Source organism: Sciurus vulgaris, assembly GCF_902686455.1.
Source record: "Sciurus vulgaris genome assembly, chromosome: 11".
Lineage (NCBI taxonomy): Eukaryota > Metazoa > Chordata > Mammalia > Rodentia > Sciuridae > Sciurus > Sciurus vulgaris.
The window spans coordinates 124,536,086-124,559,872 of NC_136472.1; the positions used below are offsets into that span (position 1 = coordinate 124,536,086).

The 23,787-nt window shown below is 41.7% G+C and overlaps 1 protein-coding gene across 4 annotated transcripts in view; it reads left to right on the forward strand.

Annotated features, from left to right (window-relative positions):
- Positions 1 to 23,427, forward strand: part of FLI1 (Fli-1 proto-oncogene, ETS transcription factor) — a 124,779-nt gene extending 101,352 nt beyond the window's left edge. For all 4 annotated transcript variants that reach the window (XM_079104131.1, XM_079104133.1, XM_079104132.1 and 1 more), the window contains 4 exons: positions 15,533 to 15,598; positions 17,623 to 17,682; positions 19,888 to 19,935; positions 21,448 to 23,427. In XM_079104131.1, the coding sequence (XP_078960257.1) occupies positions 15,533 to 15,598; positions 17,623 to 17,682; positions 19,888 to 19,935; positions 21,448 to 21,977 (704 nt within the window). In that variant the 3' untranslated portion in view covers positions 21,978 to 23,427. The remainder of the gene's footprint in view (positions 1 to 15,532; positions 15,599 to 17,622; positions 17,683 to 19,887; positions 19,936 to 21,447) is intronic.
- The last annotated feature ends 360 nt before the right edge of the window (positions 23,428 to 23,787 follow it).

A 23,787-nucleotide genomic window follows, 5' to 3' on the forward strand; every position in this document is an offset into this window, starting at 1 on the left:
GGCTCTGGGCTCAGACTGTGACCCAGGCCCAGGCCCTTATATTTTTCTGCCTCAGTTTCCCCATTTATAAAATGAGGATAATTGTAGGACCCCTTCAAGGATGATGTGGTTCTTATAAATCAGCATGATATCTGACACACTCAACAAAAATTATAATAAGGTGCTATTATCTAGAGTAAAACTTATAATAGTAACTAACATTATTATTGCAAATATATAATATGTTTGATGGTTTACCAGCTGCTAACATTGTGAAGGACCATAAATGGGTCATGAAGGGCCATGCAGGATACTAAGTCATATGTGAAACAACAGGGTTGTTTAAAAACTTATTAGGGAGAAACGCCTATGAAATAGGAATAACAAAACTGCATGAATCAAATATAAAAATGCATACTACAGGCGAGAAGTCCTCTGAGGATACTGAAGGGAGAAAAAACCAGTAAGTGCTAAAGTTGAACATCTACTAAAACATGCTTCTCCAAACCTTTTATATGACAGAAGAGATCTAAGACCAGAGAAAGTGGGGATTCAGCTGAGGTCCCACAGGGAGTAAAACAATTATATGTAAGTCATGCATGTCTGATCTCAAAAACTCAGGAATCTGAATCACTTCTGGACCCAAGCATTTCAGATAAAGGATATTCAATTTCTATAAATATATTTAGACAGTGACAGGTATTGTAGATCTCTGGTATACCTTAGTCAGGAGCAGACCTAAATTCTGGGAGTCATGCCCTCCTCTACCTCATTCATTCATTTATTCAGTCAGTCAGCCATTCTTCTTATATTAAGAATCTACTTAGTACAGAACACCAGGCTGAACCCTGAAAATATAGTGAGCCCCGTACTGATCCTCAAGGGGCTCCAGTCAAACAGATAGGGAAGGAAGGAAAGAAATACTGTGTGTTAGAATATGGATGATATATCACCAAATTTTTCCATTCTCCCCGCACTTTTGTTTCCAGGGGAGGGATCCTCGGTGGTTTGGGGGTCATGGTGAAAGATGGAGATCTCTAGAGAAATGTAGTGTGGTAGAGCTAGAGATGGATAAACAAAGGAAAGGGTGGACACCAAAGAAACCAGCAGGTGTGGGACTGGGTGCATATGTGGGCATCACATATGGGTGACTTTGTCATTTTCATGTTGGATCTTGAAGAAGAGAGCCCAGATGAGTCCCTGTGGGAACCAGTGAGGCCCACGAGTGACCTGGGCCTGAGGAAGAGCGCCTGGAGGACCTAAACAACAGAAACTCCCTAGGAACTGGGAGATGGAGTGAGGTTAGCTGTCACATTGTGAGACAAGAAGCTCAGCAAATGAGCCAGGAACCAGAGATTTCCCTCAAAATCATCAAGACCAGAGTGGGCAGCGGAGCTGCAGTAAGATTGGTGGTGAGTTTGTAATTGTTCAGGCAAGGTGAAGGGCCCTCAGAGCTTTATTAGCCTTTTCTACTTTTAGGTATCTTTGAAATTTTCCATAGTTTTAAGAACGTCTTGAGAAGTTTTGGTTTGATGGGCGAACACGGAACGAGCAGAGAATCTTGGTTTCTCTATGTGCCTTAAAGATGACACAGTGAGAGAGGGCAACGTGTTTTCAGCTTCAGCACTTTGGGAGGACAGCATTCGGCAGCATAGAGTGCATTTGTGTGTGCGTGGGAAGGCAGTGAGTCTAGAGCTCAGGGCAGACATGGTTATGTGTGTACGTATGTGTGTATGTGAGTGTGTGGCCTGTGTAGCTCAGCAATGGGGAGATCAGCATGGAACATGTGCACCCAGAGGAAAAGCCCTGTAATACTGTGAGGTAATCTCCTGTTCTTTTCAGGGAGTAAACAACATCTCCTGTGTAGCAGGTTGTGTGACTGTACAGGCTCCGTCTACATCACCAGCATGCACTTAAACTGTGAGGTATGGAGACCTCACTGGAGAGCCTGCTAAGAATTTTGTCATTATATGTTTTTCCTTTATGATTAAATACCCCTAATCCATTTTTAGCAATAGCAGGGATGGTTGCTGGATATGTGTGTGTGTGCGTGTGTGTGTGTGTGTGTGTCTGTGTGTGAGTTGTTCCTGTGGTCCAAAGGCAAGATTTATGATTATGGAATAGACAGTAGTTTGCTCTCTCCATTTTAGTTTTAAAAATTGTTTTCCTTTGGAATTCCAGAGCTAATGTTTTGTCTGCTTTCTATCTAACTCTCTTTGGAGAGGTGTGTGTGTGTGTGTGTGTGTGCGTGTGTGTGTGTGTGTGTGTGTGTTTTCTTTCTTCTTTTTTTGGTTTATTAGTTGTTGTTTTTTTAATCACCAGAAAGAGAGATTGCAGAGAAAAGAGAGAGAGAGAGAGAGAGAGAGAGAGAGAGAGAGAGAGAGAGAGAGAAGGAGAGGGAGAAAGAGAGAGACTGGAAACAAAGAATCCTTGTCTCTAAGCCCTAGCAGGCAGGAAACCCCAATCCCAAGGGAATTTATCCAGCCAGCCCTGTCCCGGAGTCAGACTCCAGCTCTCTGAATTCAATTTGACAGCTTGTCTGGGACACTTTCTAAGTAACCATTATCCTTCCTTTCTCTAAGTAAAAGAAGTGTTATTCCTTTCCGTGGGTGTGCTGTGTGCACTGTTATTGCACACGTGTGGTTATATGGTGACGGGGACACACTTTCTCTAAATTATTGGAAACAGTTAGCATGTTTTCTAAGACAAGTGTAAATTTGTTCCAGGATAATGAGGCAAAAGACTTTCAGTATTAGCCATTGCCTCGTTAGAGGCAGGCCTATTCCAGCAGAAGAGGAATTTTGTTGGGGTGTTGCGTGTATACATCTCATTCCTTTGAGAATTCCTTTGAAACATACACAGACAAAAATACCCTCCAATGACCAGTGCCCTCAGCCTCTGCATAGAGTGACAGATGATAATTTTGAATAAACATGTCACTACACATTTTATTGTAGCAGAAACTCAAATGTACACTCACATCCACAACAAAGCAGAAGTTATGGGGGTCAGACAGGCACAATGAGAGGTGACTGCTAGAGTTCAAAGAGGACCCTGCTCTGCCTGGGACTGGGGCCACACCAGGCCCTGCCAACTCTGTCACCAGGCTGGGAGGGACTTGCACACTCACCCTTCCAGTCTGTTCATATGCAGAGGCAGCTCTGCAGGACCTGTAAAGGCATATGTGTCAGAACCAGTTAGATGACCCGAAGCTTAGAGATGCCACAGCTTTGCCCAATAGGATTTTTTTTTTTTTTTGCCTGTTTAAATTCTGACCAAAAGATTTGCCCTTCAAATATGAATCGATTCCTGTAGTCTATCTGTAAGTATGATTTGGACTACTTCAGCATTCTCCCTTTGCCTAGTATACCCTTCCTCCCCTGCCTCACCTTCACACCTCACACCTTCCTTATTCTAGGAAGCCACACACACCTTTAAAGCTCCAGTCAGATGGTGTTGCCTTACTTACAGTGCCATCAGCCCCTTCCCCAAGGTGCTTTGCAATCCATTTCTTTTGAAAAATGAGGGCTGAGGGTAGATAGTAGTTTGATAAATCAAGTTGTACCCTGTCCCTCGAATTCCAGGCAAGCAACCCTCTGTCCTTGTAAGCTTCATAGCCCTGTGGTTCTCAAGGAGGAGAAAGAAAGGAAATCAGAGTCACTTGGGGATGCATCTTAAAGACACTTGCCAGGATGTTGCAGGCACCTACGCTGCCTCACCCACCTTCCTGCATGAATTCTGCAGTGTACCTGGTAGGTGAAAGAGCAGGCACAGCATTGGAGCCGAGCACCTGTGTTCTTAGAATAAGCAACTTCTGCAGTTTCTGAATGTTCTCCACTGCATCATTGAGAGCCAGGGCTTTAATCAGCACTTAATGGAGAAGACTAGCTCACATCAGCACCCTCCTGCCACCGTAGATCTATTTCTTCTCCCCCATGTACCAGAAGGCATCAGGTCCCTGGCAACATTCCTGGCTACTCAAAAGTCCCCATGTAGACCTTCCTCTCTCCTTAGGCTTCTCTTTGGTCTTTATGCCTACCAAAAGGGTTCTTAGATGCTCACTGGAGAAATAAAGGACCTCACAGGTACCCATTTGCTCTGCAACATCAATGACAATGACGATAAATGTATGAGCCCCGATGCATTTTAGTAAAAGAATGTGGTTTTATGTGAGCTTTGAAGGGGTGAGGGAAAGGTTCGAGGTGGTGGAAAAGTAGTTGTGGGTTACTTGGCCCCCTGAGCAGGCTTCCAACCAGATGCAGCCCCAGGACTACACCCCCCACACGGAGAGGCAGGGGCCCTCAGACTGTGGTGCTCAGCAGGCTGGAGCTCTAATGCGCTGATAGACTCGTTTTTCAGTGGTGGTTCACACGTGCTAAGTAGACCTTCCAGGTTTCGCATTCCTAATTCATCTCTAGACTCTGGCCAATGACTATTTAAGTTCTGCCATGTCTACCAGGTTTCACTTTGACTTGGGCTTTCTTCCCAGTCCAGATGACAAAGTTAAGACTCAAAATGAAATTGGCCTTAGTTAACTTAGCTGCGTCAGCACTGCCTCGTGGTCTGACTTTGTACTAAAAGTGGCCCCTAGTGGCTGTGTTAAGGAACAGGGGTCCAAAATACCTGGGGAAAAAGGATGGGTCCACAAGTGTTCCTGATAACCCCCTGGTGGCCACCTCTTCAAAGAATATCCTAAACATGTTCTGCCTGTGTACTGATCTAGAAATCCCATGATAGGGAGGTTGTTTGTGGGCAATGGTTACTGGAAAGTACAGGCAGCCCTTCATATGCAAGGGTTCCACGTGCACAGATTAAACCAACCGTTGACTGAAAGTATTTGGTAGAAAAAGTACATCTGTACTGAACAGATACAGACTTTTTCTTTGTAATTATTCCCTAAGCAATATAGTATGATAGCTATTTACATTGTATTAGGTATATGAAAAATCCAGAGATGACTTAAGATACATGAGAAAATGTACATAGAATATGTGCAAATACTACACCCTTTTATATCAGACTTGAGCATTTGTGGACTTAGATGTTTAAGAGGGGTCTTGGAAGCAACTCCTGAGGGTATAAAGGGATGCCTATATTTCTGAAAAGTTTGTGTAGTCCCATGTTCATAAACCAATTTCTAGCTAGCTAACTAGCTAGCTATCATTTATCCATCAACCATCTACGTATCTATCTGTCTGTTTGTCTCTTGATCTACCAACTATCTATCTGGGGAAAAAGAGACAGAGGAGCTTCTCTCAGACCAGTCAGAAGTACCTGGGTTCAGGGTTTTCTAGTGAAAAGTCAAGGTATACATAACATCATTTGCTATTTTCATTTCAAAACCTTTCCTAAGCTCTTTTCATAGATGTAACAACTTCCTTTCTTCAAAGAAGTCACAATCTAAGACGGTAGGAAGCTCACTTATTATGAAATATCCCTGTGAGAGAAGATAAAGTCTTGGAGAAAGAAATCCTGGGGCTACACTAACCAGGGATGGGAATGGTCTATCCCTCTCTGGTCTTTGGGATCAATAAGCTCCCACACAAGAGGATGTCTCTTTAGTAACGTTTGAATTTTTGTCAGGCATAATCTAAAGAGACTATGATAACATTAAGTGGGACAATTACTTTGTCAAAATCCAACATCCCTTTCAATGCCTGATTCATTCCTTCAGCCTCCAGCTCTATTTTCCTTATTTCTCAGACTATAGTCTCTTCACTGAACTCCCCACATCCATAGCTATTTATGAACCTAATTACAGATTACCTTATAATCTCTAATTGAGAGTTTTGTCCTGTACTCTTTCTTCCAGCTCTGTAGATATCCTGTAAATACCATTGACAGTTGATGGAGTTACTGGGAAGAAACAAAAAATCTAGTCTTTGTCAATTTAATTAAATATTTACTCAGTCTTCTTCTCCACTAAAGAAAGAATGAGATGATATTAGCTTTGGTTGGCATAAGAAAGATTACCTTCTTATCTCCTGTGAAGGAAATTCTGGAGAAGAAGAGTATGTAACTACTATTGTAGCAATTCCACAGGATATTTTGAAATATATAAAGTGCTCTCACAAGCACACCTTATTTATTCTCTAAAGATCCCTGTAAACACTAAATGCGCTGTTTCCTTTTACAAACTGTTAAATTTAGGAATAATCAATTGTTTTCCTACCTTTTACCTAGTTTTTAAGGATATGCTAACTGAAATGCAGAAAGGTTAAATCACTTGCCTAAATTCACACAGAACATAACTGACAGAGACAAAGGCAGACTGAGTTCTGACCCCCAATCTAGAGTTTCTCCCTTTGCAATTAGCTGTTTCTCCAGACTGAATTAGAGAAATGATCTTTTCATAGCTCTTAATAACAGCACAAATAATTCTGCTCTTGATAAGACAGGTACCACTCTTCCAAAGAGTTGAAAATCACTGTTGATATAATTTTGAAAAATCTTTGAACCTAAAAAATCTTTGACCTACCTGCAAAATACTTTTCAGTCCTGCCCAATATCATAGAGGAATTTAGAGAAACACAGTTTTGATGCTGTGACTCATATTTTCAATTTCTATTAAAATTCTTACATGACCACATGTGCTTTTTCTCAGTCTTTGGGCCTCCAGGCCTGTGCTAATTTGCATGTCTGGTTCAGATAATGTCTGAGGTCCTTGCAGTCTGAAACAGAGTCTCCAATTCTATGATATAATAAGTGAGACCACATTTCACCTACCAAGAATGGATGGTTCATTTTATCTTAACTACTGTGCCTCTATCTGATACACAGATGCAGGGCTCTGGACCTGATTTATTTCATGCTCACCTTCCAGGTCACAGAAAAAGTCAGAATGTTCTTTAGGGATGAACTCACCTGTCCACTTCCCCCACACTGACCCCAGAGACTTGTTCTTTCCTGTGAACCACTTCAGCCATCAGTCAAAAGGCAAATCCTAGGACATGTTAGGTTTTAAGTTTCTTGATTGTAATGGCAATTCTAAATCAATGTGAGTCTAAGACCACAGACTGGAAAGTCACCCTGCTTAAAAATATGCAAAAACTGGAAGAACTATTGTTCTATTAAGCAATGGGCTGGGCCCAACTCACCTTTCTCCATTCCTCATCAAAACATCAAAGAGATGCTATGAGCAGCTTCTCAGCTACCCTCCAACATAAAGAAATTCTCACTACATGAAGAACTAATATAAAGGAATTGACTTTCCAGGATTGTGAGATCAACATAGGGCCATTCAGGCATGTTTCAACAGAAAATCATGGAGCCTTAGAAGTCTTTTTCATCATGTTAGACAGATCAAGTTTTTGCTCTAATTATACATTTTTAGTTAGACCCTCCCACGCTATTGTGGCCTACACCCCTCTCCTGGTTTTTCTCCTCTCTGTCGCATTCATCACCTTTTAATCTACGATGTCGTTTACTGATGTTTTAAGTGTAAGCTCCACAGAGGAAGGATGTTTGTCTAGCCCTCATTGTATTCTCAGCACATAAAGATGTCTGGCACCATAACAGGCATTCAACAAAACTGAATGGATAATGAATGAATTCCTGATAGGATATATCAATTAAGTCCAACAAGCTGGTGTTGGGGGAGGGCAAGAACTAGTTTTGGGGTAAAACAAATGTGATTAAGATACTGTCCTTCTCTTCCAAAAGATTATTGCCTAGTGACGGAGACAAGTACATAAAGAATGCCACTAGAAGACTAGCAAGACAAGGGCAATAGACATAGGACGACTCACTAGGGAGCGGTGACATGTAGACAAGGATGGAAAAGCTGAATTGGTAGGCAGACACTGAATTGGATCCTACATGGAGGAGCAGGAGGCCACCTGGCTGTGAATTTCAGCCTGAGAAGGTCGGATCAGGGCTGTCTGCAGGGTAGAAGAGATTGAACCTCTCATTTATTCTCAAGCCGGGTTAGCTAAGTGAACTGTTGTGTTTTTCTTTTTGCAACCTGGAATTCTCTTAAACCTGAAGCGAATCTGACCAAAGAAGTATGCAATTTAGTTGAATCTACATGGCGCAGAGTGGAAGGGAGTTTTGGCAAACACCCAATTCATCTAGTCAGTATGAATCGCTTTTCCACATAAGGCTGGTCCCCAAACCCCACTTTGAGGTCTTATCAAAATAAGTAGCTCATTTGGACATCTGTGTCATTTGGACACAGAGCCCACGGGAGAGACGGTGAAAGAAGGACCCAGCCTCAGCAGGGCGCCTCACATGACAGCAGCAAGGCTGGGCCTGGCACGCACGCCACTTACCTTTCCAAACTTTTCTTATTTAAAAACCATCCATTTCTTTCAAGCATTTTGCTCATATGTCTATTTTTTTCCTGTCTGCACATGTAATGTCTTAAACACTACCACCATTATACTCCACGCAGCAGGCCAGTTCTGAGACTAAGGGGATGTTGGATTCCAGGACAAGATCTGTGAGTGAAGGAAATATGATCCAGGATGGTTTCTCTTTTTTTTTTTTTTTCTTTCTTTCTTTCTTTCTTTCTTTCTTCTTTGAGTTCCAAGCTCACGGAAAGGGAAAAAGCTGCCTGGATAGCTTCTTCCTCCTGAGGTCTCAGTGGAAGCCAAGTTCCTCTGTGATTCTTCGGGACATAAGATGCCACTGAAGCAAAGGCTGGGGTGACCCCATTAGAATGAACTGAAATAAGGTGAGGTCCCAGACCTAAGCTTCAGGGCCTCCTGGGCAGGGTCTCAAGGAGCTGATAGGGAGGAAGGAAGAGGCTGGATAATACCTGGGCCTCATGCCACATTTTATTCATGTTTGGGAGTCACTGATCCAGAGGCACAGGAATGGAACTATCCCTTTCCCATTAGGATCCTTGGGCTTCTCTTCCTTTTCAAGGCCTCCCGGGAGGAGATTTTTAACCTCATTTCACCAAGATAAACACTTTAGAGATACAAATAAGATGGAATATGATACATATATATGGTGTGAATTTTTAGGTTACCATTTATCAAATGCTTGTCTGGTCTTCATGGCAACTCTATAAAGCATTTCTTATTCATGCTTTTTAGAGAAGCAGAACTTGAGATTCCAAAAGACAGAGCAACGTGATCAAGATCACTCAGCTGAATAATGGCAGGGCTGGGACTGGAACCCAGTGCTAATTGATGTCAGGGCTGGTTGTAGTCACTGAGATAATCCTGAAGCCCACCAGAGAGAAGAGATAGCCTCCATGGTGGAGCCCTAAGTCCCGCTTAAGCTTTACTTGTCTTTGTACTATTTTTGAAATGGGAGGCCAGGCCAGTAGGTAAGACAAGAAAATGTCAGGACTGGTGTGGCCACTGACAGGGCTAAGGGCAGGGGCTGTAGCACAGACCATCACAGGCAGGAAGCCAGCCCCAAGTCGTGGGCTTGGAAGGTTCATGAAGCACAACAGATTTTCACAGGAGGGACATAGTGTAAGGACAGCTCAGAACAAAGCACCCAAATTGGATTGGCGGCTAGTACAGCTTGCTCCCCTTCAAAGTCAGAGCCTATTCGAAGCACAGGACATCAGATGGAGATGTAGTTTAGGGGGTCACCTTGTCTATCCTCCACTAGTATGTGTCCTAATCTGTCTGATTATTCAACAACAAAGACCATTTCTCACCTACATGGTTCTTTGTCAGAGGCTGAGTGATGTATTTTCCTTATAGTGGGCTTGGCTCTTGGTTGGAAGTAGAGGGCTTGGGGTCTCAGGACCCCAATTCACTGGATTATTTTCCTTTGGCAACCTCACTTTCTCAAGAAAGGACATCTGGATCTGGCAATTAGAGGTCCTTGCTCTGCTTGGAGCACAAGTGGTTTGCCCATTCCTGCGCTGAAAGGCCTGTATTCAGAAGCAGGGCTTGCCGAGAATAAACAGGATTCAATGTTGCCAGGCTTCTCAGCAGCAACCAGAAATTCAATGAGAAGTTTCAGGGAAAATGCATCTTTTTCCACCAAGTCATTGAAAATGAAGCCTTACGTTGTAGGGGACGAAGAGTGAGGCTCCTGTGTGCTGCTGGTGTCCCTGCTTCATTGCCTGCGGGGTGAGGTCATAACGAAGTGAAGAACCACACGTTGGCTGGCACATCTGGGCCAGCAGACAGCTCACTGTAGGCATCGAGGCAGAAAGAAATGTCTCCTGAGACATTTGGCCATATTTCCAGGACAGGTTTAAAGGCTTCACACAGAAAGTGACTTAGCACTGGTATGTCTATGCCAGGGTCACATCCAGGGTCACATCCAGCAAAATCCTTCCCTTTCCAACAGGGACTTGCAGGAAGACAGTCTCCAAGCTCATATTTCTCTATCCAGGGAGGCTCTCCTGGAATCTAAAGGGCATTTAGTGTCAAATTCAGCCACACCGAGCATTGCATAATGAAGAAACTATTTAGGCCATCGTATATGGGAGGCTGAATTATCCGCAATGGCTGGCAGTGCCCTGATTCTCCAGAACCAGGTTCAGGTCTTTGGGTTTTGGCAAAATCTGATCTCAGGACTGCCTGAAACCAGAAATGCCAGGCAAAGCTCTTTGGTGACTCCTCTGAAAAGGAATCACAATAGGATTTGTTATCTTGGTACCATAAAGACAGGGAGTGTCAGCCTTCACTAAAGTAAAAAGTGAGTTTGTCAGAACCAGGGTGTGATTTTCTGCTGATAAAGCATCTGCCACCACAAGGAAGTTCTGAGATTGTCAACTCACGTGTTGGTTACAACAGGCACATTTTTGCATACTGTGTCTTTGGCCTGAAGTTTCTCTTCTCAAAAGTCAGTTTTCAGAATGTAGACTGCATACACCACGTTCAGGACCACCATAGTTCACACTCAGGCTGTTTGGTAGAGCTGGTACACCCCACTGGAGAACTCTGGGTGCCCAAGGAGCTGATGCAGATGGTGTCAGGCTCGAGAGGGGAGGGTTTGCTCAGGAAACTGAGCTGCTGAGTCCCTTGTCCACCTTTCCCATGCTGGTTATAGTCATATTTCTGTTTGTGTGTCTGGCACCAGAACTGATCACACTGCTAAGCACCTGTGTAACATGAAGTAGGAAAAACAATACAACAAACCCTCATTTTAGCAATGACATTGCACTGCTTAACAATGGAACACACCATATCATGCTAAGCAAAATAAGCCATACTCAGAAAGTCAAGGGTTTAATGTTTTCTCTCATATGAGAGAGAGAGAGAGAGAGAGAGAGAGAGAGAGAGAGAGAGAGAGAGAGAGAGAAAGAGAGAGAGAGAGAGAGAAAGAGAGAGAGGAATAAGAAAGGGATCTCATGAAAATAGAAGGGAAACTAATAGAGAATAGGGAAGGGGATTGAGAGGGAGAAGAAGGAGGACATGAGAAAGGACTGGGGAACAAAATCTACATCCATGTATGAATATACCACAATGAATCCTGATTTTATATATAATTATAATGCACTAATTAAAAGCATAATAAGAGCAAGTGGATCGAGGGAGGAGAAGAGAAGGGGAATGAGAGCAATCAAATTATGCTACATGACTATAAAAATATATCACAATAAATCTCACTATTATGTATAATTATAATGCCATCAATTTAAAAAATGGAATAGGTTCTGATAAATGCATGGTTAGGTGATTTCATCCTGTAAGAACATCACAGAGTGTATATAGACAAACTAAGAGAACCACAACATTGCTACGCAATATAACCTTATGGGACCATTTTTTTGTATGCCATCTGCTGTTGACTGAGACATGGTTATGTGATGCATGACTGTATATGAAATGAAATGCAGGCCACTTCAATCAGTGGCACCCAATCCTTGACTTCCCTGTGGAGATAAGCTTTTAGTCTCTGCCTCAAAGGATGTGGATGGCTGTTCAGCACAGACAGAGGGTACACAGGGTTGACAGTCTATATCCCTTATCACCCAGATTAAGTCACCTGAAGACTTAGTTGGGTAGGAAGAAGTCAAGAGAGGAATCCTGGATTCTCTTTAGCTAATAAACAATGAAAGGAATGATGTACATTTAGCGAGGAGAAAATGTTGACCTACTTCACTCGTTCACTCAACCAATAGCGTATGCTTACCGTGTGAGTCAGAGAACACAACCAAGCTCCCTGCCCTTGGAGACCTGACTTTCGGGTGGGGAATACAAACCACAGACAGCTAGTATGAATTGATTACTGGTTAAGTTAGGCTATATCTGGAAAAATAAGAAAAGAAGAGTAAGGAGGAGAAAGGAAAGGGGGAGATTTGGTATTTGGCAGACTGGCTGACATGTTTCTGGATGTGAATGTTTTTTAGATATATACTAATGGTGCAGAGCCTCATATTGATTGCTGACTGCTAGGAGGCCACCTTCACACTAGGCACTTGGTAGAGTGTTCACTTGGCTACCTCATTTCATCTCATGCTATGTCCGTTCTTCATATCTCTGAAGCAGGATGCCAGACCTTAGCGTTCAGCCTCAGCCTTCTCCATCTTTGTGCTTTTGTCTTTGTAGCAGGAATTGCTCCCAAAATATTGGTGTTAATTTCAGTCTTTCATTGAGTGGATGTCCCCAAGAACCCCAGCACTTCCAGAGAACAGTGGTTAAAATCCTTAGTAAATGGGCTCTGGCTGTCCTTTGTGGATTTTGGTAGGATTTTCCATGGAAATGGAGAGGAATGAAAAAGCAAAAGGGAGGGAGGCCTGTGATCTTTGTTGCGGTGACTCCACATACAACTCCACTTGTTCGCTGGCTGAAGAGGCGCAGACCACATGGCCTGTGACTGTTTATTGCTTTATCAACTTCACAGTGAGAACACAGTTCAGGCTGGATTGCTGGGTGGCCTCTCTATATGTGTCATTCCCTCCCCCCTCCTTTTTATTTTTTTAACTTTTGGGAGGACTTTACGGTTTGTTGGGATTTCTAGGCTTTTGCTGAGATAGGCCTGCGAGAGTACCCGCCATAAATTTTGGCATCCCTCCTTAAGGCTAAGACAGAAAAGATGAGACTCCCAAGACACTTTGCTGATAAGCGCCATATTTGAACTGTGGTTGGTGTCTTAGAATTAGAGAAGAATCCATTGATCATCTACCCACTGTTGGTAAGAGGGAATGCATTCGTACATTCTAGAATTTTCCCGGTCTGCTCTGTCTCTGCAGCTAGATAAAAGAATAGGAAGAAAATCTAATAAGAAGTCAATGGCAACTATAGCCATGATGAGCCATAATTTGGGCTCAAAAAATAAAGTTCTGAATGTTTTTAGCACAGTTTTCAGATAGGATTGAAGCCTTAAGTAGACTAGTGATTGAGTAGAAAATTTTGAAACAGATTTTTATCAATGCAGTAAGTTTCCGTAAGTCAGAAACCAAGTCAGGACTTAAGATGACACACACAGATTCCTGGAACTTAGTGGGATTTGTTTCTTTCTTTCTTTTGCTTGAAATGTGTCACTTTCAATTTCACTTTCTGTAGCGTTCCTACAGAATGGCCTTCCATCAGGCATCCTATACACCACCTGATTCCCCATTGCACTCCGATTCCCAGGTGCCACTGCATTCCTAAATCCCCTCCCTCTTTGACTTCCACTGTCTGAATCACCAAATTAACAAAGCTTGCTTAGTTTACTGAACTTGGCCTTGACTGGTTCTTTCTCCTTGCTCTCCTCTCCCTCCATATCCCTCCTCTTTGGTCATGCCCTTGACATCACACTACCCACCCCTACAAATTCCTGCTGCTGCTTTGCTCACACTGTGCTCTCCAGAAAGGTCTCATTCAAGTCCATCATCCCCCTGAAGGACCCTTTGCATCTCCCTTCTTAACCTCCAGCAGCCCTTGAAATGTCCATCATCCCTTTAGCGTGGTACACATTTCCTCACCATCTTGGTGATTGTCTCTCATCTAAGTGCAAGGCCAGGAAATTTGCTTCATATTCTTTCACATCTACTCTAAGGCTGAGCACAATACAGAGGAGTTGGTCCCAAATAAATGCCTGGAGGCCAAAAGAACAGCCTCCTCCTTTCCCCACCCAAAGACAAATCTTGGATGGCTCTCACGTTTCCCGTTTTTTAATCCCACCACTGACAGACCTCTGCAGACCCCTTCAGGAAATGCCCACAGAAATTTCACTCCAAGCTCAAGATGGCTTTCCATTTTCTTGGTTTGTTTTTAAACAAGAAGAATCTATTTTCAGGAGGAATCACAAAAGAAATTTTTAAAAGTCAAATGGAAATAATAACGGATGACTTAAAGGAGTTAAATTTTGTTCCTTTGTCCGTCCGCTTCCCTGGCCTTCCTCTCCATCCCCATCCCCCTCACTTTCTGTTTTGCTTTTCATGCCAATTGCTAAAGACTGTAATTTAAAAACTGAACTGACTTTTCCAGAGCCATGAAGAATGTGCATCTGCACGTGGATTTTTCCACAAGAAAATTGTCCCTGTCTTTTGGTTCTTCTTAGCCAGTAACAGTGAGAACAGGCAATCGGATGCATCCATCCGTATTCCCAGTTCTTATTCTAATTTGTTGGAGAGGCTCAGAAGGGGTCGAAAGGGATGGTTTGTGTTTCACCCTGTCAGACTGCTGTTTGATGAGGTTTGTGCTCCATTTGTTTGGATGGTTTTTATGGTTTCTTTGTTGTTCGTGGAAAGACTTTGAAAGTCATAATTCTGTATCCTTAAGCCCTCCTGCTATTCCTGCTCCATGTCTCAATGAGACTCACACCATGAGAAAGGAAATGACGAAAATATCCAGCCAGATAGTTAAGCAATTTTTGAGCACAGTTATGGAGATATTTGGACTCTTTCAAGAAAGATTGGGGATCACCAAAGTTCAGGTTCCAAGGAATTTTCTCCAGTATAGCCCAGAAGCAAGCTGCTAGTCATTTCCAGGCAGGAACCACACTTCTGGCCCACCCCCCTCCACTACCAGCAGAAAAGTCTGAAAGACCTAAGACAACCTTGAATGTGCTCACACCTGTAAGTATCGTCCCACAACATTGGTGTACTGAAATAAGAAGCTGGTGGTGGTCTCCCAGGGACACCAAGGGCTTGGACTTTGAGACATTAATCCCATGGAACTTTTCTTCTGGATATTCCCCATCTCTTCAGAGCTGCTCAAGGGACTTTGCTATACAACTATGGATGCATTTTCTTTCTAACCCCTTGTTAGTTTATATTTGTAGAAAATTGTATAAGGTGCTTTTCATATGTAATCTCATTTGGTCATTAGTACAACCCCATAAGGTAAAATTTTATTTTCATATTAAAGACAATTAAGGCTCATAAGCAGTCTTATGATTCATTAATCACAACAAATAAGACAGGGATAGAACTTGAACTATTCCTCCAACTTCATATTTAGGGTTATCCACATATATTCAGCTTCCAAATAAGACTGAGACCTTCTGAAAATTGGTGTTCACATTTCTTCCACCAGCCCACCTCCAACCCCAGGGGAAGGGTACACTTCAGGAATTTAGTGTTGCTTAAAAAAACTATTACTGAACTAAACTAATTTCTTCTGATCACTAAGAGATAATCTTCATGCAACCTTTTTGCAAAGCAAGCAAAGCTAACATATCCCTATTTATTATTTTTCATCAGATCCTTCTTATGACTCAGTCAGGAGAGGAGGATGGGGCAATAACATGAATTCTGGCCTCAACAAAAGTAAGTAAATGTCATAACATACTTGGAGAGGAAAACATTTTTCTGAAGACAGGGGTGGAGAATAGGTCATGAGATAAACAATAGGAGCTAGCATTTGTTTCCATGTGTTATGAGTAGATAGAAACATTAATTTCCAAGGACTGGGGTGTAACTCAGTGATGAAGCACACACAAGGCCCAGGGTTCAATCCCAGCACTAAAAGAAAAAAAAATAACTTTCAATTTAGAACATATCCATGATATCCACTTCCTGAAAGATAATATGGGATTTTTTTGTTGTTGTTGTTTTGAGGTTTGTTTTGCTGTTTGTTTTAGGATTTTTGAAGTTTGAAACTTTCTTGGGACAACTTTCTGTAGGAATGAAAGGTTATTGGGTTTGGATTCTGTAATGTCAGGATAATGAACCTCTATGACTTTGTTCCTCCAATTGATGAGGCTTAGCCATATCAATGTTCCTATTCTCATTTTGCAAATAACTGAGATGGAGGATGACCTGGTGAGGAGATGGTAAGGGTCAGAGTCATCAATTTGTCCATCAGCTGGTGAGGTGGTGATAATTAAAGTCTACCCAATATCTCCCATTAAGGGAATTAGGAAAGATAGTGATTCATAAACTCCTGAACTATTCATGCTCCTGAGTATGTCAATCTTGCCGTCTCTAGAAAGCAAAATATCAAGCAGATGAATAGGTGGTGAAGCCATTTCTTTGAAGAAAGCACCTACAATTACAAATGAATGCCCAAGCAATAACCAAGATCCCTTTCAGCTATGTGTATTCATTAATTGCTTACTCTGCACCCAGCACTTGGCTTTATGGGACTCACAAGGATGAACCAGACAAGGATGGGTCCTTTAGGCAGAGCAGAAATCATACACACATACACTCTTCATCTGGATGGTATCCAGGAAGACGTTATGGACCTGCTACCATTTGAGTTAGCTCTGAAAGGAGAGGCAGGGTTTGCACCTGGGGAGATGAGGTGGACAGGCAATTCAGTAGAGGGTGGGTATAGGAGGGAGGCATTGAAGTTGGCATGTCTAACAATCTGGTAAGAACCCTGAATTCCTGGAGTTCAGTGTGTGGGATGGAAAAGAAGTCTGGAAAGGTAAGAAGGGGATTGTGAGTGATGCTATGAAGATAGACTTAATTCTTAGGCAACCAGGAGTCACTGTGGTTCTGAACAGTAAAGGATGACGGGTGTAAGGGAAGGTTAAAGGGTGGTAAGGATGCCACTCAGGTTAGCCAGAGACCACTCAAGAAAAAACGGAGATCCAGAATGGAGAAGTGAGGGTAGGAATGCGGTGGGTGTAGGTCAGAACTACCAGAGGGGAACTCACAAAACATGGAATCATGGGATGCAGGTGACCTTTGCTCAGATGTCATCTTCTCATTGAAGACCTCTCTCAATGTCCTAGTTTTAAAATGAGCTCCATCACCCCAGTGCCAACAGACGTACTATATACCATTGGTTTACTGTTTTTGGTACCAGGGATTGAACCCAGGGGCACCTAACCACTGAGCAATATCCCAGTCCTTTTTTAATTTTTTTATTTTTTTGAAACTAGGTCTTGCTAAATTTCTTAGGGCCTTGCTAAGCTGCTGAGGCTGGCCTAGAACTGGTGATCCTCCTGCCTCAGTCTCCAGAGTTGCTAGGATTTGGGCATGGTGGCACATGCCTATAATCCCATTCCCAGCTACTTTTTAATTATTTATGTATTGGTTTACTGATTTGTGTGTGTGTGTGTGTGTGTGTGTGTGTGTGTGTGTGTGTGTGTCCAGAGTAGCATTGTCTCCCTGTTAAAATGTAAGTTCTACAGGAATTGCTCTTTCACTGCTGAATCTCCTGAGTGGAGAACAGTGCCAGTACATAGTGATCCTTGATAAATATTTATAAGATGAATGAAGATGAGTCAATAGAGAGTGAGTGAATGGAAGCACATGCATCCTCCTCCTGGCTTCTGACAAGATGTTTCTCTTCCTCATGGAGAATGTCCCACTTACCATTTTTCCTCTCCTCTGCACAGGTCCTCCCCTTGCAGGAGCACAGACGATGAGTAAGAACACTGAACAACGGCCCCAACCAGGTACCTGACTTAGATGTACAATCTCTCCTTTCCTTCTTACGGATTCCATGTTGTCAACTGATGGATGGAGGATTTAGACAATATGCAGTTGGCCCTCCACATCTGTGGGTTCTGCATCCAGGGATTCAATCAACCTCAAAACAAAAAATGTTCAGAAAAAAAGTCTGTAGATGTGCTGATGTTTTTCTTGTCATTATTGCCTAAATAGTAGAGTATAACAGCAACTTACATAACATCTACATTGTACTAAGCATTATAAGTAATCTGGAGATGATTTAAAATATATGGGATGATAGCGTAAGTCATATGCAAATACTACACTACATTTCACAGGGGACTTGAGCAAACCGCGGAGTTTGGTATCTTTGATGCAGGGGAGTAGGCGTGGCAACTGGAACCAATCCCCCATGTATGTGGAAAGATAACTACTACGTATGTTGTGTCTTTCTTCTTTCTAAGAGAGTCTGTATTTGGTTCCCTGTAATGCATCTGTGAATTAAGTAACCAGTATTAAAATCAGACAGACTAGTAGAGATGAAGGGAACTTGAAGATTAAATGTTCCATTGCCTAACTTGGCACAAGAAAAAAGCTGATGCTCAGAGAGGTAAAGTAATTTGTTAAAAACTACACAGCTGGTGTATGAAAGAACTAGTGTTATCACCCAGCATCCTACATCCTTGTCTGAGCCTTTTATGTGTCACCAAACCATACTCTCCAAAAATACCCTCATCCTGTGATGGATCTACTTAACAATTAAGACATAGGAACTTTTAAACCATGGACTTAGAGACTCTTAGTATGGGAATAGAACTTAGGGACTCAGGCCTCTGATACTTCTATAATATCTTGGTCCTATGCTTACCTCATCTCTAATTCAATACGTACATAAGAACAGGGAGTTGACTACTCAGTTCAGCTCAATTCCACTCTCTGAGCCAAAGTCCTCCCAATTCCTTCCCCTCCAAATTCCTAGTTTGCCCTCTGGAGCAAGGTCCTATATGAAAGTCCTTCATGGATCTGAAGACAGCTGTTTTGTCCAAGCCCAGGCTCCAGCTTCACCCTGTCATTTTTACATGACACAACTGAGATTAAGTTCTGAACAAGCCATTTGCTTTGAGATGATCAGATACCATTCTCCATCTCCACCAAAGACAGAACAAGAGAAAATTGCACAGGAAGGTAATGACAAAACCTGCTATGAAACTCAAATCAGATGTAGAGAAGTTCAAACAAATTCTAGCAACAACAATATTAGACACCAGCTACCAAAAATATTTTATTTATCATACTGAAGGTGTGATCGAAAAAAAGTGGACTAAATGGACTTCAGGTTAATTCCTTGTTCTAAGTCGAAACCTAAAAGTCTTACTTATTTGTTTAAAATGCAATTATAATTGTAAAAATAGAAGAATTCTGCAGAAAAGTTAACATGGCCAAGTTGAGACCCAGCTCTCTTCCATGATTTCCTCGACTGAAAAAAATAAAAATAAAAATCTCACCTAAACCAATACTGCAAAGACGTTTTTATGACTAAATAATCACATAAGTTGTAAGTAAACCGAGATTTTAAGAACAGTGATTTTAGAGCTAAAATACAAATTCTGGTTAGTGTTGACCTTTCCAAGTCGAAAATCACAGAGTGTTGTCCTAGACAAGAACTGAGGCCAGAAGCCCAACCTACTCATTTTGCAGATGAGAAAACTGATACCCAGAATTGTCCAACAAATTATTTAGTTTATAACAAGGTTGGGGCTACAACTCAAATGGCTTGGTTTCCAGGCATGTGGTTTTTATGCTCCATCAGTAATGTTTTTAGTATTAGGTGGAACTATTAAAGACCAGTTATCAACATGCCTTCTTCAAGCCCATTGAATAACTGATCTTTCAGTTTATTCACTGTATGGTTGAATATTAATCAGCTTTTTTCCAAACATTTCCATGACTTCATTTTGGGTAATGACAGTATGATCTATAAATTTTAGAAACGAAATATGAAAAAATGATGCCATCACTATTCCATGATGTTTCAACCATACTGTGATCAAGATCTTGGAAGTCTTTAAATAAAAGCAATGAAGTTTTCCGAAGTCAGACTTTCCTATAATATAGAAATAAAAATATGAACCATTGGAATTTTGTTATCATTGATGCTATTGTTACATTTTTATTAACAGTGAAGCCAAATTCCTTTTTTGTTTCCTTAGATCCATATCAGATCCTGGGCCCCACCAGCAGCCGTCTAGCCAACCCTGGTGAGTTTACACTGGCCTGCAAATCTTTTGTTCCAGAATGTCTCCAAGCTTTGGGTGGTCATGGAGACCTCTGTCCTAAGGGCAGACACCTGAGTGGGGTGTGCCTGTATGTACTTCTTCCCTTGAACTGCTCAACACATGTTCCATGGGGTACCAACATCTCTGCTGAGGTTCAGATTAGTAGAAAATGGCATAGGTAGATGTTTCAGTAGGGAAAAAGGGGGAAAAAGAAAGGAAAGAACTCCTATGAGCTCTCATTTATCCCACCCATGCAAGACCCAAGTGATTAATATTCCAAAAGAGTTTTGATGTGTTTGTTTTTGCTTTTGTTTTTGTTTTTTATGGTACTGAGGATTCAACCCAAGGGTGCTCTACCATTGAGCTATATCCCCAGCCCTTTTTATTTTTTATTTTGAGATAGGGTCTCACTAAGTTGCCCAGGCTGGTCTCAAAATTGTAATTCTGCCTCAGCCTCCAAATGGTTGGGGTTACAGGCATGGGCCACTGTACCCAGTTAGTGTTTCAGTTTTGATTTTAGAAAGTGTTGTAGAATTATCTGACCTTCTGAAAGAGCTAAGTTCCTGAAAAGTTGCAGATAAAGTACATTTAACATTGTGTCAAGGGTTTATTATTAAGAATAACCCTCAGGTGAGTCCTTCTAAACAAAAACTACTGCAACTGGGAGCTAACCGACCCTTTGCAACCATGAGGCTCACAGATTTTCCCTTGCAGGGTACCTTTTCTTTCATACCTGACCAAGGTAAAGAAGCAACCCAGCATCTCCTACTCATTTTCCCTTTGCTCAAGTTCTTCTGCATAGAACTTAGAGCTGAGAACCAAACACTAGAACTCTACTAGGGAACCTGGTTTGGTCAACATAGAGCTTATGAGGTGCCTTCTCCCTATGACAGCTGGTTCTGTGACCTTGACACTTTTTCATGCTGACAGGGAAGAACTTGGGTGACTTCATCACTAAGTAGAAATAAGACAGTGATTCAAGTCTATCGATAAGAGGATCAAAAATCTTGCCTAAAGGGACATAGGAAAGTGATTTGCCTAAGTTCACAATAGCTAGTTTGGGGCAAAGTCAGGACTTTATTATCAGGCCTGGGGCGCATTATCTTAAGATCTAACCTTACTTATTATGCCCATCTTAGTGGCAACTACTATACAACAATAATCTATTGTCTATTTCAAACTAATTAGAAGATTTTTAATGTCCTCACCACAAAGCAATGATAAATGTTTAAGGTGATGGACATGCTACTTACCCTGATTTGATTATTACACATTGTAATAATCAAAATTATTGTAAATTGCATGTAAAGAAATATCACCCTGTACCCCATAAATATGTACAATTGTTATGCATCTTTTACAAAAAAGAATGGTAAGAAGGGCTTGTCAAGGTGGTTCTCGATGTCAAAGGAAATGAGGTTTCATTTAGGGAGCTGGGCTCTGAGTTCCCCAGGCTGAGATACTCTTTTCTCCTGTTTACCTCGCTGCTTGCAGGAAGTGGGCAGATCCAACTGTGGCAATTCCTCCTGGAGCTACTCTCTGACAGTGCCAACGCCAGCTGTATCACCTGGGAGGGGACCAATGGGGAGTTCAAAATGACGGACCCCGATGAGGTAGCCAGGCGCTGGGGAGAGCGGAAAAGCAAACCCAACATGAATTATGACAAGCTGAGCCGGGCCCTCCGATATTACTACGATAAAAACATTATGACCAAAGTGCATGGCAAAAGGTATGCCTATAAATTTGACTTCCACGGCATTGCCCAGGCTCTGCAACCACATCCAACCGAGTCGTCCATGTACAAGTACCCTTCTGATATCTCCTACATGCCTTCCTACCACGCCCACCAACAGAAGGTGAACTTTGTCCCTCCCCACCCATCCTCCATGCCTGTCACTTCTTCCAGCTTCTTTGGAGCGGCGTCACAATACTGGACCTCTCCCACCGGTGGGATCTACCCCAACCCCAATGTCCCCCGCCATCCTAACACCCATGTGCCTTCACACTTAGGCAGTTACTACTAGAAGCTTAACCATCAGTGGCCTTCTAGCTGAAGCCCCAAACCCTCACTCTTCCTGGACACTTTGGACTCTAAAGGGCATATGTGACCTTGAAGAGAAAACAAAACTGGATGTTCTTTCTCATTGGATAGAACTTTTGTATTTGTTCTTTAAAAACATTTTTTTTTTAATGTCAGTAACTTTTGCTTCCTCTACCTGAACAAAGAGATGGAACATTCCATGGGCCAGTATGCCATTTTGGATTCTCAATCTCCTATCACCATATGAGTTGAGTATTTAGATTACTGGAATGGTTATATCATGGTTCTGAGAAAGAAGCTGTAAATTTTCTTTATATTTTTATGACCAAAGCAGTTTCTTATCAACACACGGGTCTCATCATTGTAGGATTCAGTACAATAATAAATCACGGACTTAACCAGTCATGTTCTGGTTTGAGACTTAGTGAAAATAGACACAGGAAGTTTATAATCTTTTTTGGGAAACCTAACTCAGTGGATGGCAACTGGAACGCTGGCTGTTAGGCCAGTGATGTTTTCACCCAACTGGAATTTGAAAGGAACATGTATGTGTGTGTATTTAAGAAGCCGTGGGCATTGCAAAATCCCCATTGCTGGGCAATATGTACTCACTGACCATTGTCTCTAGAAATAGTCGAGAATATGAACTAAGAAATTTGAATGCAAATACAGATATTCCTAAAAGACAGAGAATTAAATAACTAATTTTTTTAATGACAGTGGGTCCCAGAACTTTGAAAAGTCATAGGGATTTCTGACTTGAACAGATTCGCAAGCGCTGTGCGTTTGTCAGACCATCAGACCAGGGTCAACCATTCAGAAGGCAACTTACTGTATAAATTATGCAGAGTTATTTTCCTATATCTCACAGTATTAAAAATAAATAGATAAAAAAATTAAAAAGAATAAATAAACGAGTTGACCTCGGTCACAAAGGCAATTTTACTATCAAATCAGTCATTGTTATTTTTTTAATGTAATTTGTACATCTTTTGTCAATCTGTACATTTGGGCTATTTGTACGTTTTTATAGCTGGTTTTTAAAAAAGCATAATGTGACTATTGCTGAAAAGAAAACAGGGCGTTTAAGTCACTGATTTACTGGGAAGAAAAGCACTGGTACAGTTATTTAACAGAAATGCACAGGCAAGAAAGGGCAATCCATTTAAATCTTTAATGCTTTGGAAATGTTTGTAAATAACAGAACTACAATAATCTCAACTCTGAAAAGAACAATCAAACTTTCCCTTGTGGAGGCGAGGGATTTTCCTGCTCCATATATGCAATATATTTTTTAGACATTAAAATATATATAATTTTGCAGGTAATCGTTGACTTTTTTAAACTATATTAAGTGTTAAGCTGACAACTGTCAATGAAGACTATGTTGTAAAATAATTTGACTAAATAAATTGTGCCTTCTTCTCTCATAATAGAGGACACTGTTTTCTTATTTACCCCTTGGTCAAATGGTTTACCCAAAGCAAGTTTCCTATTTACCTCTTAGAGCATCAAGAATTTCTTGAAATGCATACACACTGCCATACAGTAGAAGGTATGAAATCCATATGAGTTTGCATTGTTGTTGACAATGTTGGCAGCATTTAAAATGCTCTTTAAATCTTCTTTCAACCTGAAATGGTTTTATAAGAGGAAAGCAAAGGTCATGGATAATCTGTGTCCAAGGACCAGAACAAAGCAAACAGATTCATCCAGGATGGACCTTGTCCATTAGGCTTCATTCCGTTGCACCCACCAAGCACTTCAAAACCAGGTGGTCGACCTCCTGACAC